At 39.7% G+C, this 13340-nt stretch overlaps 1 protein-coding gene across 2 annotated transcripts in view; it reads left to right on the forward strand.

Moving 5' to 3' along the window:
• The first annotated feature begins 830 nt into the window (after positions 1-830).
• pdlim4 (PDZ and LIM domain 4) overlaps positions 831-13340 on the forward strand; it is a 46708-nt gene continuing 34198 nt past the window's right edge. The window contains exons 1-2 of one of the 2 annotated variants that reach the window (XM_026183286.1): positions 831-1088; positions 11910-12061. In XM_026183286.1, coding sequence (XP_026039071.1) covers positions 996-1088; positions 11910-12061 — 245 coding nt within the window. In that variant the 5' untranslated portion in view covers positions 831-995. Of the gene's footprint in view, positions 1089-11679; positions 11730-11909; positions 12062-13340 lie in introns of those variants that run through there. The other variant, XM_026183287.1, reaches the window with a different exon arrangement.

Consider the following 13340-nt stretch of genomic DNA (forward strand, 5'->3'; position numbering starts at 1 on the left):
ATTTCTCAAGGCAAAGAAATGGGATATTCTTCAATGGTCAAGTCAGTCACCTGATCTCAACTCAGCAGAGCATGCTTTTAGTTATTAAATCCAAAACTGAATGCTGAGAGACCCACAAACAAGTAAAAGAAACAGTAAAGCCTTGGTAGGTTGTAGGATTCAGGTAGTCACAACGCAAAGACTGCAAATGAAGAAACTAAAACTAAGAATGAAAAACAATCCTTAAATTAAAAATGACGTTAGTTTGTTCAGTTAATCTGACAATTGGAGCCTGTGTATAAAAAGGGCTGTAATTCCTAAACAGTTAGTGGAAAATGTTTGTTAAACCCCCTAACTTGAAGCTGAAAGTTTGCACACATATTGACTGATTTAAAATCCTCTGTGGTGGGATACAGAGGCAATACAAAATGTGTCTTTGTCCAACAAATTATGCCTTAAACTAGTGTACTAAGAATGGCATGTATAACTGTAACTCATACAAATGGAAAAGAGTCCCTACTAAAGAAGCAGTTGAGAACAGAAAGTGGCAGATGAATAAAGACTTACCTTTTGTTACTTTCATTGAGGTAGAGGGAGTAGAAGTGAATGAATGACAAGTCAAACACATTTAGCTGATAATGGCATGCACACTATATTCACCCCATTAACATTTGCACAAACACTGCCTCGTATGTGACATATCACCACTGGAAGTCTCCACACGCAGCAGCCACGACACCCAGCATCGTCCCCTCCCACTCTCTCTGCTATGGACCGGGCGAAGGCGGGCACGGCAGCCCGTCGTCCTACGTCAGAAGCGGCTTTGTTATTTAAACCTGAATCAAGCGAAGAGGAAAGTTTTCAGAGCCGGGGCAGCGTTGCCTAGCAGCTAGGCATAGGACTGTGGCTAGTTCACGTTCCCTGTTTTCATCCGTATATCGAGGAACCACGGACACTTCCCCGTCTCAGCCTGCCTGTCATTTATCTGATATTCTCTCACAGTCTTTTTGGCAATCATGACCCAGACCGTGACACTCAAGGGACCCTCACCGTGGGGTTTTCGGCTGGTTGGAGGACGGGATTTCAGCACCCCGTTAACTGTCTCCAGGGTAGGTAGTAATTTTGTCGTCTCTTGCGTCTGCGTGTTTATCCATTCATTGAGCTGTGGGAACAGACAGGGGATATTTGGCTGCTTTAAGTGAAGTAGGAAAATAAATAAATAAATATATATAAACTGAGTCAGGTTGGAAGTTGCTCAATGAATTAATCTTAACAGGTCTCAGAGGTCTGCTAGCCCTAACGCCAGTGTATAAACGGGAGCTTTACTCTCAAAGCAGACAGATGGGGGCGTCTAATTTCTGGCAGCTGAAATTGCCAGTACGGTTTAGTGAGTCATTGCAGTTGGCCGAACAACACTTATCGACGTTCAAAATCATCAGTCTCAACATAAACAGAACGACACAACACAGGGATATATTTATATAGTTTAGAAAAAGTGTTTTATAATTTGAATGAAACTAAGGCTAACTAATGCTAGTGAACCTATCCTTCATAGTAATATAAACTCTGTGACTTAAATACTTAATACTTATAAATAATTATAAACTATTCTACATTTGGATAACCTGGCAACAACTCAACTGGTTTTAGTTTTTTTTTTTTCTTTTATTAACTTTTTTTTTTTTTTTTAAAGAAATGGCATTTGTGTTAGTTTTAAAATATATAATATTACACTATATTAATAAATCTTAATTAATCACTATTAATATTATTTATGGTAGTACCAGAACCAGTAGATGTATTGTTGATAGTAATCACAAAACCTCCTGAACTTTCCTGACCTTCACAATATGGGTCAGGAGTCAGTGTGCTGGCAGTTTGATCTGGCAGTAGCCAAAGGTTCTTCTCGGCCAGGATAAACACAGCCCGGTCCTGCTGCAGGCCTTACAGAAGGGACGGAGGGGAGGCGCTGACATTTGTTTTTCATCAGAGCTCATTGGTGTTGCTGAGGGATTCCAGGTGTTGTGCTCAGCTGTACCACCAGGCCTAAAACTACCCTTTAACTACAGACCTGCAGCACCTCAGACAAGAGGTTCACCTTTTAGATTTATGACGGCTGATAAACAACTTTGAGAGAAGAAGATGAACTCCCGAAGGTGACCCAAAGCGCTCTTTTTAAACCTAATAAAATATTATGTTTTTAAAAAAAAAGTTGTAATACAATGATGTGGCATGCTTCGACTCAGAGGGTGTCGTAAAACCTCGAGAGGTTTACTTGCTAACTTGACGCTTTTGACTCTGCAAACAACCTTAAAAGGTAGTTGAACTCTGCAGCTTAAACAAAAAATAGACATCAATCATGATATCAGCCTATATATCAAATATATAATATCTTCAGGAATCATCAAGTTTACTGTCTCTTTGTCTCTTTTCAAACTAGTGTAGTGGCCAAGGCAATAATTGTTTTGGGAAGAATGAGAGTTAACAAGCCTGTTGCAACCTCCTTGAGTTGTTTAGAATATTTCAATGGCATCTCAGGCTTTCCGATGCATGCCTAACTTCTTAAATAATTTGTTCAGCAAGCAAGTTGTGGTTTCAGGGTAATTAATCACACAATTTCTCACCAGATTAATCTGTGCGTGTATATGTGGGTGCCAGTGTTAAAAGCATGGCATGCATTGTGAAAGAGTTTCATAACTCTGCGGTGATGGCATCAGTAAAATTAATTGCAGGTTATATTTTACAGAAAGAGATGGCAATAAAAAACTGTGCTCACATGGAAGAGCTGCAGCAACAGCAATAGGGGATTTTTGAGTAACTCCAAAAACTTGGCTTGATATTTAGACAAGGAAGCAGCTGCTGAGATGTAAGCATATTTAGCCAAATATGTAATATCAGAGGCCTAAATACAAAGTGATTTGGCTGAAAGTCTCGTCATTACACTGCCACTTAAAGACCTTTATTTGCTTCTTGCCGGTCATTACAAACTCCTTCAATGTCCAATTGACACTGGCTTTAAACATAAGGAAAAAAAAGTGTTTTAATAACAGAACTTGATCCTTCAAATTCAGAGTGATGTAAAAACCAGAAAATATGTGACACTGATTCTCTGGTGCGGAAGTGTGTGAAGTGATTTATTGTTGCTGAAGTGCAGGAGTATCTCGTAAACCTGCAGTTCATCACATACTTGTTGCATTCTTGCTGTACGGTGCATGCCCAAGACAGCAGTTTGAATGCACTGAATGGTGACGCAGAAAGAGTTATAGAGGAAGAGCATGTTTGTGTGTGTCAGAGAAAGATACTTCATGTAGTACAGTAACTAGAATGCCTCCTCAGAGGGTATTTAAGCACCATGTAAGCATTACACAGGCTGGACTATTCAGATAGTTCTTAGTATGTTGGCTTATCCAAGAAAAGAAGAGAAGGCCGAAGATGAGAACTAAATATTAGGAGTTTTTGAGTGTTAGATTACTTTACACAGCCCTCCCCTCATCTAATGTCTTTCAGCAAGCATAAAAGTGAATGTCATGCAACACCTGCACACTGAAAGTTGTAAATACCAGAAAGCAAGTTATGATGGCAGCAGCTGGGTCTTTGCGTAAGGTGATAATCTTCCTGGATAAGCTGATTAGTCCCCTGCCAGCCCTTTAGGACTTCAGCTCGTTAATGGGATATGTTTATTTGACACTAGAAACATTTGCCCAGATGGCATGTGTAGGCATGGTGGGTCTGGTTGTCAAATGGCTTGGTGTGGATGAGAGACATTAAATAGCTGAAAAAAAACATTCCTTGATATCTCTGTAGAAGCATTTAAAGAGAACATGTTGAATGTGAAAGCTGTGATATTAGCCATTTTGTTAAAGTTACTTCCAGACAGAAGGTGATGCAGGACACTTGTCAGATTTGCCAGCTGGAAAACAGTCACCTTCCTGGACAGGAATTCACAACTGAGCGTTGGGTGAATAATGATCCAAGCAGTGCACAGTGTCTCTGCGTTCCTTCTTTTTCGCTCAACCTGCTGCATGGCCTCTGCAAGATGAAGTTTTCAGACAAGTCACAGTAGGGATTTAGTTTTTGTTTATGAATGTAAAGGCCAGTTATTCACACATCAAATTCTTCTTTTAGTTGTCACAAAAATACAGATCTCCAAGTTAAGACTCTTTAATCTTCTAATGTCTAAGCCTTTATAGGTTAAAGTTAGGCAACCATAACCCTAATCCAGCCTTAAACTCTATTTTTGGAAAAAGGCAAAGTTTGTGATCATTATTTGTTCCTGACTGGGATAAGATTATAATACCAATAAAAATGACATATTCTGACTGTCAAAGATGGGTTAGAGTTGGTGTTAAATCATAGTCCACTCGCAGGAAAACTAATATGAACTGCAGCTAGTCACTTTCTGTCTTTGTGGCTGGTGTTTGCAGGACTTTACAAGATAAGGAGCACAAAGAGAAAATCAGTTATACCATGCGTCATTGCTCACGTTCTGCAACACTATCACAATCCTTTAATCAGCTGTTTTTCATGGAATATGATCGAGTACATCTTTAGTCTCAGTGGACTAAATGACTCAACCAAGTCATGTCATCCCACAATTGTTATTCTGCTTGTATTAGGACACTGGAATTACTGAAAATGAATTAAGAGCAAATGCAATTTCGGTGCATTGCAGGTATATATCACAGAACCTCAACACCACTGTACATCTGTCATATAGCAGAGACAGGATATTCAACCTACAGCCACATGGGTTATTTCTCAGACACTGCTGTGTATAATAATCAGCTTCAAGTTGCTGTCTGGGAGCCTTTTTTTTCTCTCTAGGCTAGAATTACAGATGCTGCATTTCCACAACAAACTGAGCAAAATATAACAGATGGGTACCCTTGAAGAACTTCCTGTTGTCAGTGAAGCTGCTGAGCTCTTGAAACAGTACAGGGCAGAGGGAACAATGAAAGTCCTTGGGTGGTTTCTAAGTTTTTCCTGTTCATCTGGTTATCTGATGTATGAAAGTGGATTTCAGTGATTGTTGTTATTATGATATCCATGCTGCAGTTAGACTTCAAGTGTTCTCTAGGGGGAAAGAATTGGGCGACTGCTCATATTCTCAGAAAACATGTTTGTTTCAGTATATTTGCTGCGAAACTTGCAAAAGAATCTTCTGGTGGTCTCATGATCTTGTACAACATGTTCAAGCATCACATGGTGAAAGGAAATTTCAGGGAAAGCACAGCACATGTGCAAAAAAAAACAGAAGACAAAACAGTCAGTTATTCTGCTAATCTGATTACAAATCAGATTGACTGGAACATCTCTGCCATTCTAGATGCACTTGAATGCAACTGTAATTACTTCAACAGGGCACTCCCATTTACTTGGGTTCTCATTTATGTCTGACCTTGCATCTTTAATCATCAACTTCAGTGTTGCTTATTGGTCTTGGCAGATTGAGCCTCTTTGTTTGAGCGTGAATAACACAAACCAGTTGGAGCCTCACACTCCAGGCGATGTATTGGGTTTTCAAGGTCATAACCATGGTTCTTATCTCAGGTCCAACAAGAAAACAAAGGCCTGAGACATTGCCAGAAAATTATTCTCTCTGTTGCTAAGATGTGCAACTCGGCGCTCCCACCCAGCTCAAAGTCTCTCTGTGGACTTTATACACGAGTACAACATCTGAAAATGACAGGCTCTTCTCATTTAAGTGTCGATCTTGTGATTTGCAGGTGAGGAGACATTTAGATAGAAAGCTCTGGTTGAAACTTCCCAGAATAAACAACTGTTGCTTTAGCAGTTTTTAAATAGCTGTAATTCATTGTGAGTCACATCTTAATTACACAGCTTTTTAAAAGTTGGTGGAACAATACAGCAGTCTTGTGTAAACTATTGTCTGTGTACTAGCTCTCTGATCAGTAATCCTGTAGGTTCCTGTAGGCCACCACTCCTTATTATCTGTGAATCTTTATTCTACTTCTTTATTCTACTACCTGGTCTGAAAAGACTTGTGATTGGCCCAAGTAAGTTTTCCAAAGACTGAACTTGAATGAGAATATGATAAAAGGGTATTATTTGTGACACCCACTCACTCCAAACAGTTTTGCGTACTGCAGCTTTAAGTATCACTGCAGAGCAAATAGGAACTTTTCAGGAACTAAGACAAACACCAAAGGACATTTTAAAGTCCCTGTGTTACCTTGAAAAAACAAAATACAAAAATAACGTATAACCTGTCAGATTACTTCATCGTGAAGATGATGTCACACTTGAATGAGTTTTGATGCAGCACATGCAGCGCATAATGTGCAAACACACATAATCAAACATTTACACATTTACTCTTTTCTTTCCTGTGTTCTCAGCCTCGTTGCTTCTCTCGAGTACACGTCCACAGCGAAACCGCACTCCAGCATACTCACCAAACCTCAGCGTGCCACATGATGACTCTGTGTGACATGAGGCTGTCATTTGCTAACCGCTGTATCTGTTAGCATTTAACTGTGTCACTGTTTGTGGAGTAGCTTCTTACGGGAATGGGGATGAATGTTTGGATTGCCTAATAACCAGTTGCTAAAGTTTCTTTATGCACTGTTGATGCTTCCCTGCCATCATGACTGCCTGTCTTATGCTTGAACACCTTAAGTGACCTTGCCGCAATAACAAGTGCCAGGTTTCTCTCTACTTGACATATATCGTACCACTCTTTTTAGGTTAAATCTAAGTTCTTCTTTACAGATGATAAATAAAAACATACTGAGGAAAAAAAAATACGATGACTTGATTGTGATTCAATCAAATAGCAATTTGATGTATTTCCAGTTCACTCACTACCTGGGTAGTGGGCAATGTTCCCTCTAAGCTGCGCACGTGCGCAATTGCGCACTGCTGGCACGGTCTCTGCGCACAGAAAATCTGTGTTGCGCACAAAAGAAAAAAATCTAACCTGCATTGAAATTAAAATGAATACTTTAACAATTCTGTTTTGCAGTGTTAGTCAGTAAGTGACTGGCTGCTCCAGTATGGGATTAGAACGATGCCACCTTATCCCATAGTCCAGCCAATAATGCGATTCACATTCGTATACGCAGCTAATCAACGTCGTTGACAGGCTATGACAGCGTCCTTATGTGCCGACACCAGTGTTTTAACTAGCAAAGCTGCGTGGCTGATGTGGAGTGAAGCCACGTTAATGACAACGTGTACAACCATCGGAGATGTGAGCAGGACAGACGGAACTGACGTCAGTAAATTGTGTTGATTGGCCACGTAAAACCAGAGTTGTGATTTAAAAAAAAAAAAAAAATGCAATGTTTGGTTTTCTTCCTGAATACTGTCGTTGTTTATATTTACTGCGGAATAAACGGTAAAAACTGCGTTTTATAAGAAAAAAGGCTCGAAAGCGCTCTCCGCCTGTGAGCAAAAACAAACTCCACCCCCCCTCTCCCTTTCCTCCAAAAAAGTACCATGTCAACCAATCAAAAAATGATATGGCAACGTGGCATCTAGTTGTTAAGAAACGGGGGGAAGTTTTAGGAGTGACGGCGGTGTTTTGAGATGTGAGAGATTTGCGACTTTTAGCGCAAATCTTGTGTAGTTAGTGTGTAGTGTAGTTTTGTTGTGTGTGTCAGAACAATGAGGCGACTGCTGAATGTTACAGGAGTGATACATCTCCTGTTGTCAGGCCTGCAGGTATCAGGCTGTTGTTCTCCTTTATCTCATAGTGGACAGAAATAATTTTTTGGAGTGGCACAAATAATTTGTGTGGCATCAAATTTGACGCAGAACAGCTGATTGTTCTGTAAATAGTTTGAAATGTTTATTTAAAAATGCGTTGGCTGCATTTTAAAAAAAAAAAAATAGCTGCAAAAAACTTTGTTGTTTGGCAAACTGAGTTACTTTTTTGAAGAAGTAACTATATAATTAATTGCCCAGCATTGGTCATTATATACTGTATTTTGCAGACAGAGAGCTACAGGACTTCCAATAGTGTTACCATACTACACAGGTCAATGACTAGATTTTTTTTTTTTTTAAATTTTCATTGTTAGTGGGCTAAAGTAGTTAATTAAAAGTAGTCTAACATAAATGTAAATGCTGTAATTTGATTATTTTAATAAACCATGTAACTTGGATGTATTAGATGCTGGCGTGACCACAGTGCCCACGTCTGATGTCGCTCACAGTGGTCCATGGGATCGCTCAGGGAGTTTGTGTGTTTGCTCAGACACATGAAAAATTAGAGGGAACATTGGTAGTGGGTAACCATGCATCATTAACAGCCCCACGCAGGAAGGGTTTTGTTAAGATAATGCAGATTTTTGTAGACTTGGTTTTAGCACTAGCCTCATTGCAGCAACATATGTCAAAGTAATCCATTGAGGTCATAACAGTTTTTTCTTAGCTCAGCTTTCCCCTTTAAGGATGATAGCATTGTAGATAACTCATGTGACTGTGACATTATTCTCTACCAGAAAGGTTCTAACAGTTGGTTAGTGTTATGGTTTCTTTCTAAATGTAACCAAGTGGTTTTGTTGCCTGTAAGTTACAAACCTGTGAAAGAAAAGGAAAAATTATAATAAAAAAGAAGTCCTGATCATGTTATGTCAACACTGATTTTTTGGTCTCACTTGCAATATAAACCTCAGTCTCCTGGGTGAATATCCTGCATTTGATCCATATGTCACACACTCCACTTCCTAATGGCTTCACCCAACTTTCTAAAGCCTATATGACCGTTAATTGATACATTTAGCATAATCTACGGAAACTAAACTCTAGCAGCCAGAAAAACAACACGATTGCTGTTGTTTTTAATTAAATCCTTAGATATCTGTGGGACAGGAAAGTAGGTTTACTGGGTGAAAGTTAGATTTGAATTCACACCGAATGATATAAAGCCTCTAAGTCAGGTCATTTTGTTTAAATGTCTTTTCTCCCCCTCCAGATTGTACAGGAAACCCCGTTTCATTGTTGACAACAAATTTAGTCACATCATTTTTGAGGAGATTGATGCTTTTCATCCTTGAGTTACATTTTTTTATTATTATTTTTGCCAACATATGAAGCAATAGGAAATGGATCACCTAACTTGTGGTATGCTGTTGTGAGTAAAAAGACCACAATGATATGACATAGATAAACAAAATATCCATTTGTTATTTAAAAGCTGTTTCGCAATCGTGTAAACTTTAACGCTCTGTAGATCTAAGTAATTACATCACACACAGAGTTAATATAGCACATTATGCGTATGCGTGAACTGTGTAGCTCTACATCATCCTTACATTTCCTTGCAGATGGGAATCTTTTTCTGTTAGTCACTCCATAGTCATGCTATTGTGGTGCTTGGCATACTACTATATGTATTTGTTTTTAGGTGTACTAGTAAATGTATTGGAATAATTCGCTATGCTGCATGGCCTGACGCTGAGGTGATCTTACTCTGTTGCTATTGCATGTCCTTCATTCCACTTTGACACAATCCAGACATAAAGCAAAGACACACACAGACATCTGACATGCATTCTCACAGGGGAGGTTGTGCTAAATGACAGGGGCAAACTGTAACCTCCAGTTAGTGTCTGTGAAAACAGGCACTGACAAACAAGAATCCACTATGTTTCCAACTCCAAGAAAAGCTTTGTTTGTGCCTCTGCTCCTTTGAAAGGATCTATCTTGAATTTACAGAACTTAGATTACACTTGCTCAGTTGTTTATGCCAGGCTTCTACAAGAAGCAGCTTATAAACAGTGCAAGCTTAGGTGGGTTTGCATTTCCCAGGGACTCACCGAAACACACAAACCTACTCATACTCCCCACAGTTTACCGGAACTGAGTCAGGGACATTGGGCGGTCAGAGGCTGTAAATTAGGAATTCCACATTTGAACCACACGACTCAGCTATTAGTGCTTCGTGGAGCGTGAACTTGTATGCCTTTGCTCTTGAAAGGCTCCTCCCAGTTAGTGAGTCTGCTTCTCTTTTACATGCAACTGTCTTTGGATTCTGTTTATTTTTCCAGACTTTCAACCAATCATATCTTTATTTAGCTTTAATTAGATTACTGAAAAGTGCTTGTGAAAATGTGTTAGATCATGGTTTTTCAGCCTCCAGAGACAGTATATCTTAAGGTTTAGCTGTCATTGCAGTAGACATTATAAGAGGGTGTGGAGTTCGGCAGAGAGTAGTCTGGTATGAAGATGAATGAGCTCAAAGAGTGATGCACTTACCAGCTCGCATGATGAAACAAAGATTAGTCACAGACCCTTGATGTACAGGAGTAATAACAGGATGCTCTCCAAAACCATCAGTTTCCTTATCTTCTTATCCTGATAAATGAAAAGCAGGTTTCTGCTTTTTAGGTTGCCTCATAATTTCTTTAGGATAATAGGGCTAGCAGGCTAGTGTGCAGTCATGCGCTGTAGCTTTTTTCTTTTAGTTAATTTAGAGGAAACAGACCATTTCTCCACCCCCCCACCACCCCAGGGACCAATCTTTTGGTTTAAGAGAAATAATGATTTCAGTCAACCAAGATTTTGATTGGTTGAGTACAGCCCTTGTGACCAACTGGAAAAAGCAAGTCCAGATGATATAAAAATGTAACATATTATTGCTTAATATTCCCCCCAAAATGGTGCAACTACACAAATCATCATCGAGCTGCAGGAATCTCACATTTAATGGCTGGGAAAATACAGACAAACTAATAGCCATGCAGGTCACTGTTCACAGCACATTACACATGCAAAAAAGACTAGAGACATGATGACAACTGTTCACTTTGCATCATGATTTTTGTTTCACTGCTATAAAAGACTTTTTTTGCTCTGCAGCCTGCCAGATGACAGCGACTTGTTTTACTGCGGAGGAAATAAGCTGCAGTTTCTTCTTATTAATGTCAGACAAAACCATATGATCAGTCAGAGGCACATGTTTGTGTATGTGTAATAATGCAAAATTGATATCACATGTGACTGCCCTCCCCCTTACTCTCCGTTGGGGCTCAAATATCCACTGGCCAGGAGAGTTTTTCGGAAAGAGAGATCACAGAGAAGAACCTGCTCTCTCTAACTCTTGAAAGAAAATCCACATTAAAGAGGTGGGGACATGCTGTGCAGAAATAAAAAAAGACAAAAGGAAATGCATTAATTATATAAAGAACTTATTGCACAGATGCCTGGAAACGAGTCTAACATTACACAGATACATTGTTGTTCAAGGTTCATGTGCATGCCTGGTTCAAAAGTAACATACTCCCCAGACTTGAAACTTCACTGTTTCAACTTGAGCTGATTATAAAATTACACATGCATAGCCTCAGTGAGGTATTGGAAATTTCTTTTTTTTTTTTTTTTTTTGGCAAAAGCTACAACCATTAGGTTAGTTAATGTAGCATACACCGAATTATCTGCTTATTGGCCTGCTGTTTAACCATTCTACACATATGAAAAAAGGGGGAATAAAGAACCAAATCAAATACTCTTAGCCATTTGTTTCATCTTGTGCACATAGATGGTTATATTGCATGGATGGTGCTACATAACTGGAGTTCATTAAATTCCCCCAACCCACACACACGGCATAGCAACTTTTCTGATGAAAACCCCTGATATGGATTTACTGAATTTGAAAAGACCGGGTATATAAAGTGTTACCCTTCCTTCCAGGTATTTCACCACCTTTAAAAGTGAGAAGACGATTCACCTGGGTCATTGTTGAAGGCTTTTGACAGTGTAAACCTGGAGTGCTGCCCCAGGTGCTGTGACATAAATCAAAGACTGGCTTCTCTGTGATGACGCTCCCAGGCTAATTCTCTTTTTCTCACCAACATTTTGAAACCACTTATAATGGCTCTTTATTTTCTCTTTTCTTTTCTTGGGTGTGCTTGGATTGTTGTGTGTGTCTGTGCATATCCGGTATGTGTGAATATTGTTAGGTGACACCTGGCAGCAAGGCAGCCCAAGGTGACCTGTGTCCAGGCGACACCATTCTGGCTATCAACGGTGACGCGACAGAACACATGACTCACATGGAGGCTCAGAACAAGATCAAAACCTGCACTCAGCAGCTTACGCTCAGCATCAGCAGGTATGGAAACATGAGACTACCCTCACTGGAAAACTGGTGTGTTTAAACCATAAATTGACCTGTAATCACACTCTTTCAGTTGAGGGAATGGTTATATTTAGCGCCGCAAAACATTGCAGAAAAGAAAAGAAAGCGAATCTTTGAAGAAACACTATGTACACAGCTGTTGTACCAGCTGAATAGTAGTTTACTATTAGCCAGCTAGCTGTGTGGCATCTGTGAGTTGTATTCATGTGACACACTGTAGATTAACCATATTTTCCATGAAGGGTGACCTCACTGGAATTTTAAGGTTCAGAATAATTGGATATCAGGAAATGCTGAGCTTTCTAATCAGTCGTCAGCTTATGAGTTTTGCTCTGAGGCTCATTAAGAAAATTGAGTTGAAAACCTTGACAGATTTTTTTTTTTTTTTTTTTTTTTTTTTTTTTTTTGTATGACTCGGGTCATTTATTGCCTCTCATCCAGAAAAACATGTTGGTGATTCGTCTGTTCTGCCTGGCACCGTCGAGTTACAGTGACAAGTGACGAGTTTACAAGAGTTAAAATGATCGAGTCACTTCACCTACAAAGCGCTGTCAAAATCAATGAGGCTTGTACATACAGTGAGTCAAACTGTAGTCAAATGGTATTCCCGGGTCGATATTGTGCATTGGTGCGCTTCATGAGTTGGAAAATGATCATCGTTTTCGACCTGGTATGTGAAGATGTATGAACTGACCTCAAGTGAAGGTCAGGAACAACAAGTTTCTGTCAACATAGCAGAAAAAAGATCATCCATCTAAACATTTAATGAAGGAGTGGGGTGGGAGACGGGTAGGTCAGGGGTGGTTGGAGGTTAAAACCAAGGAAAATCTGAAATGTCAGTCACTTCCCACATTTCTGTTAGATGGTTGCTTTGGGTTGCCAGAGTACTGGAAAGTGCAGAGCGAATCTGGCAATCTCTAAATCCCATCCCCTCAGATGGAGAACACTGTGTGGTTTCAGCCTCAGTTACAAGTGACAACTGCCAACTGGTGCTTCAGCGTTCTCCTTTTAGGGCAGAAGACAACGCAGTCTCTCTCCCTCTCTTTCCCTTTGTCTGGTTAGAAACATGATGGTTACTCGCAGATTGGAGTGTGAACAAGAATTATTTCTGAAGTAGTAAGACCCATCAGATCAAAAAAGACACAAAGGAACTCTAAATTCAGATTTTTTTTGTTCTGTTTCTGTATTTGTGTTTTACAGTATCCACTCTAGCATAACAACTCCTCCTCCACCCCCACAGCCTGTAGTAGGA

Source organism: Astatotilapia calliptera, chromosome 10, assembly GCF_900246225.1.
Source record: "Astatotilapia calliptera chromosome 10, fAstCal1.2, whole genome shotgun sequence".
Taxonomy (NCBI): Eukaryota; Metazoa; Chordata; class Actinopteri; order Cichliformes; family Cichlidae; genus Astatotilapia; species Astatotilapia calliptera.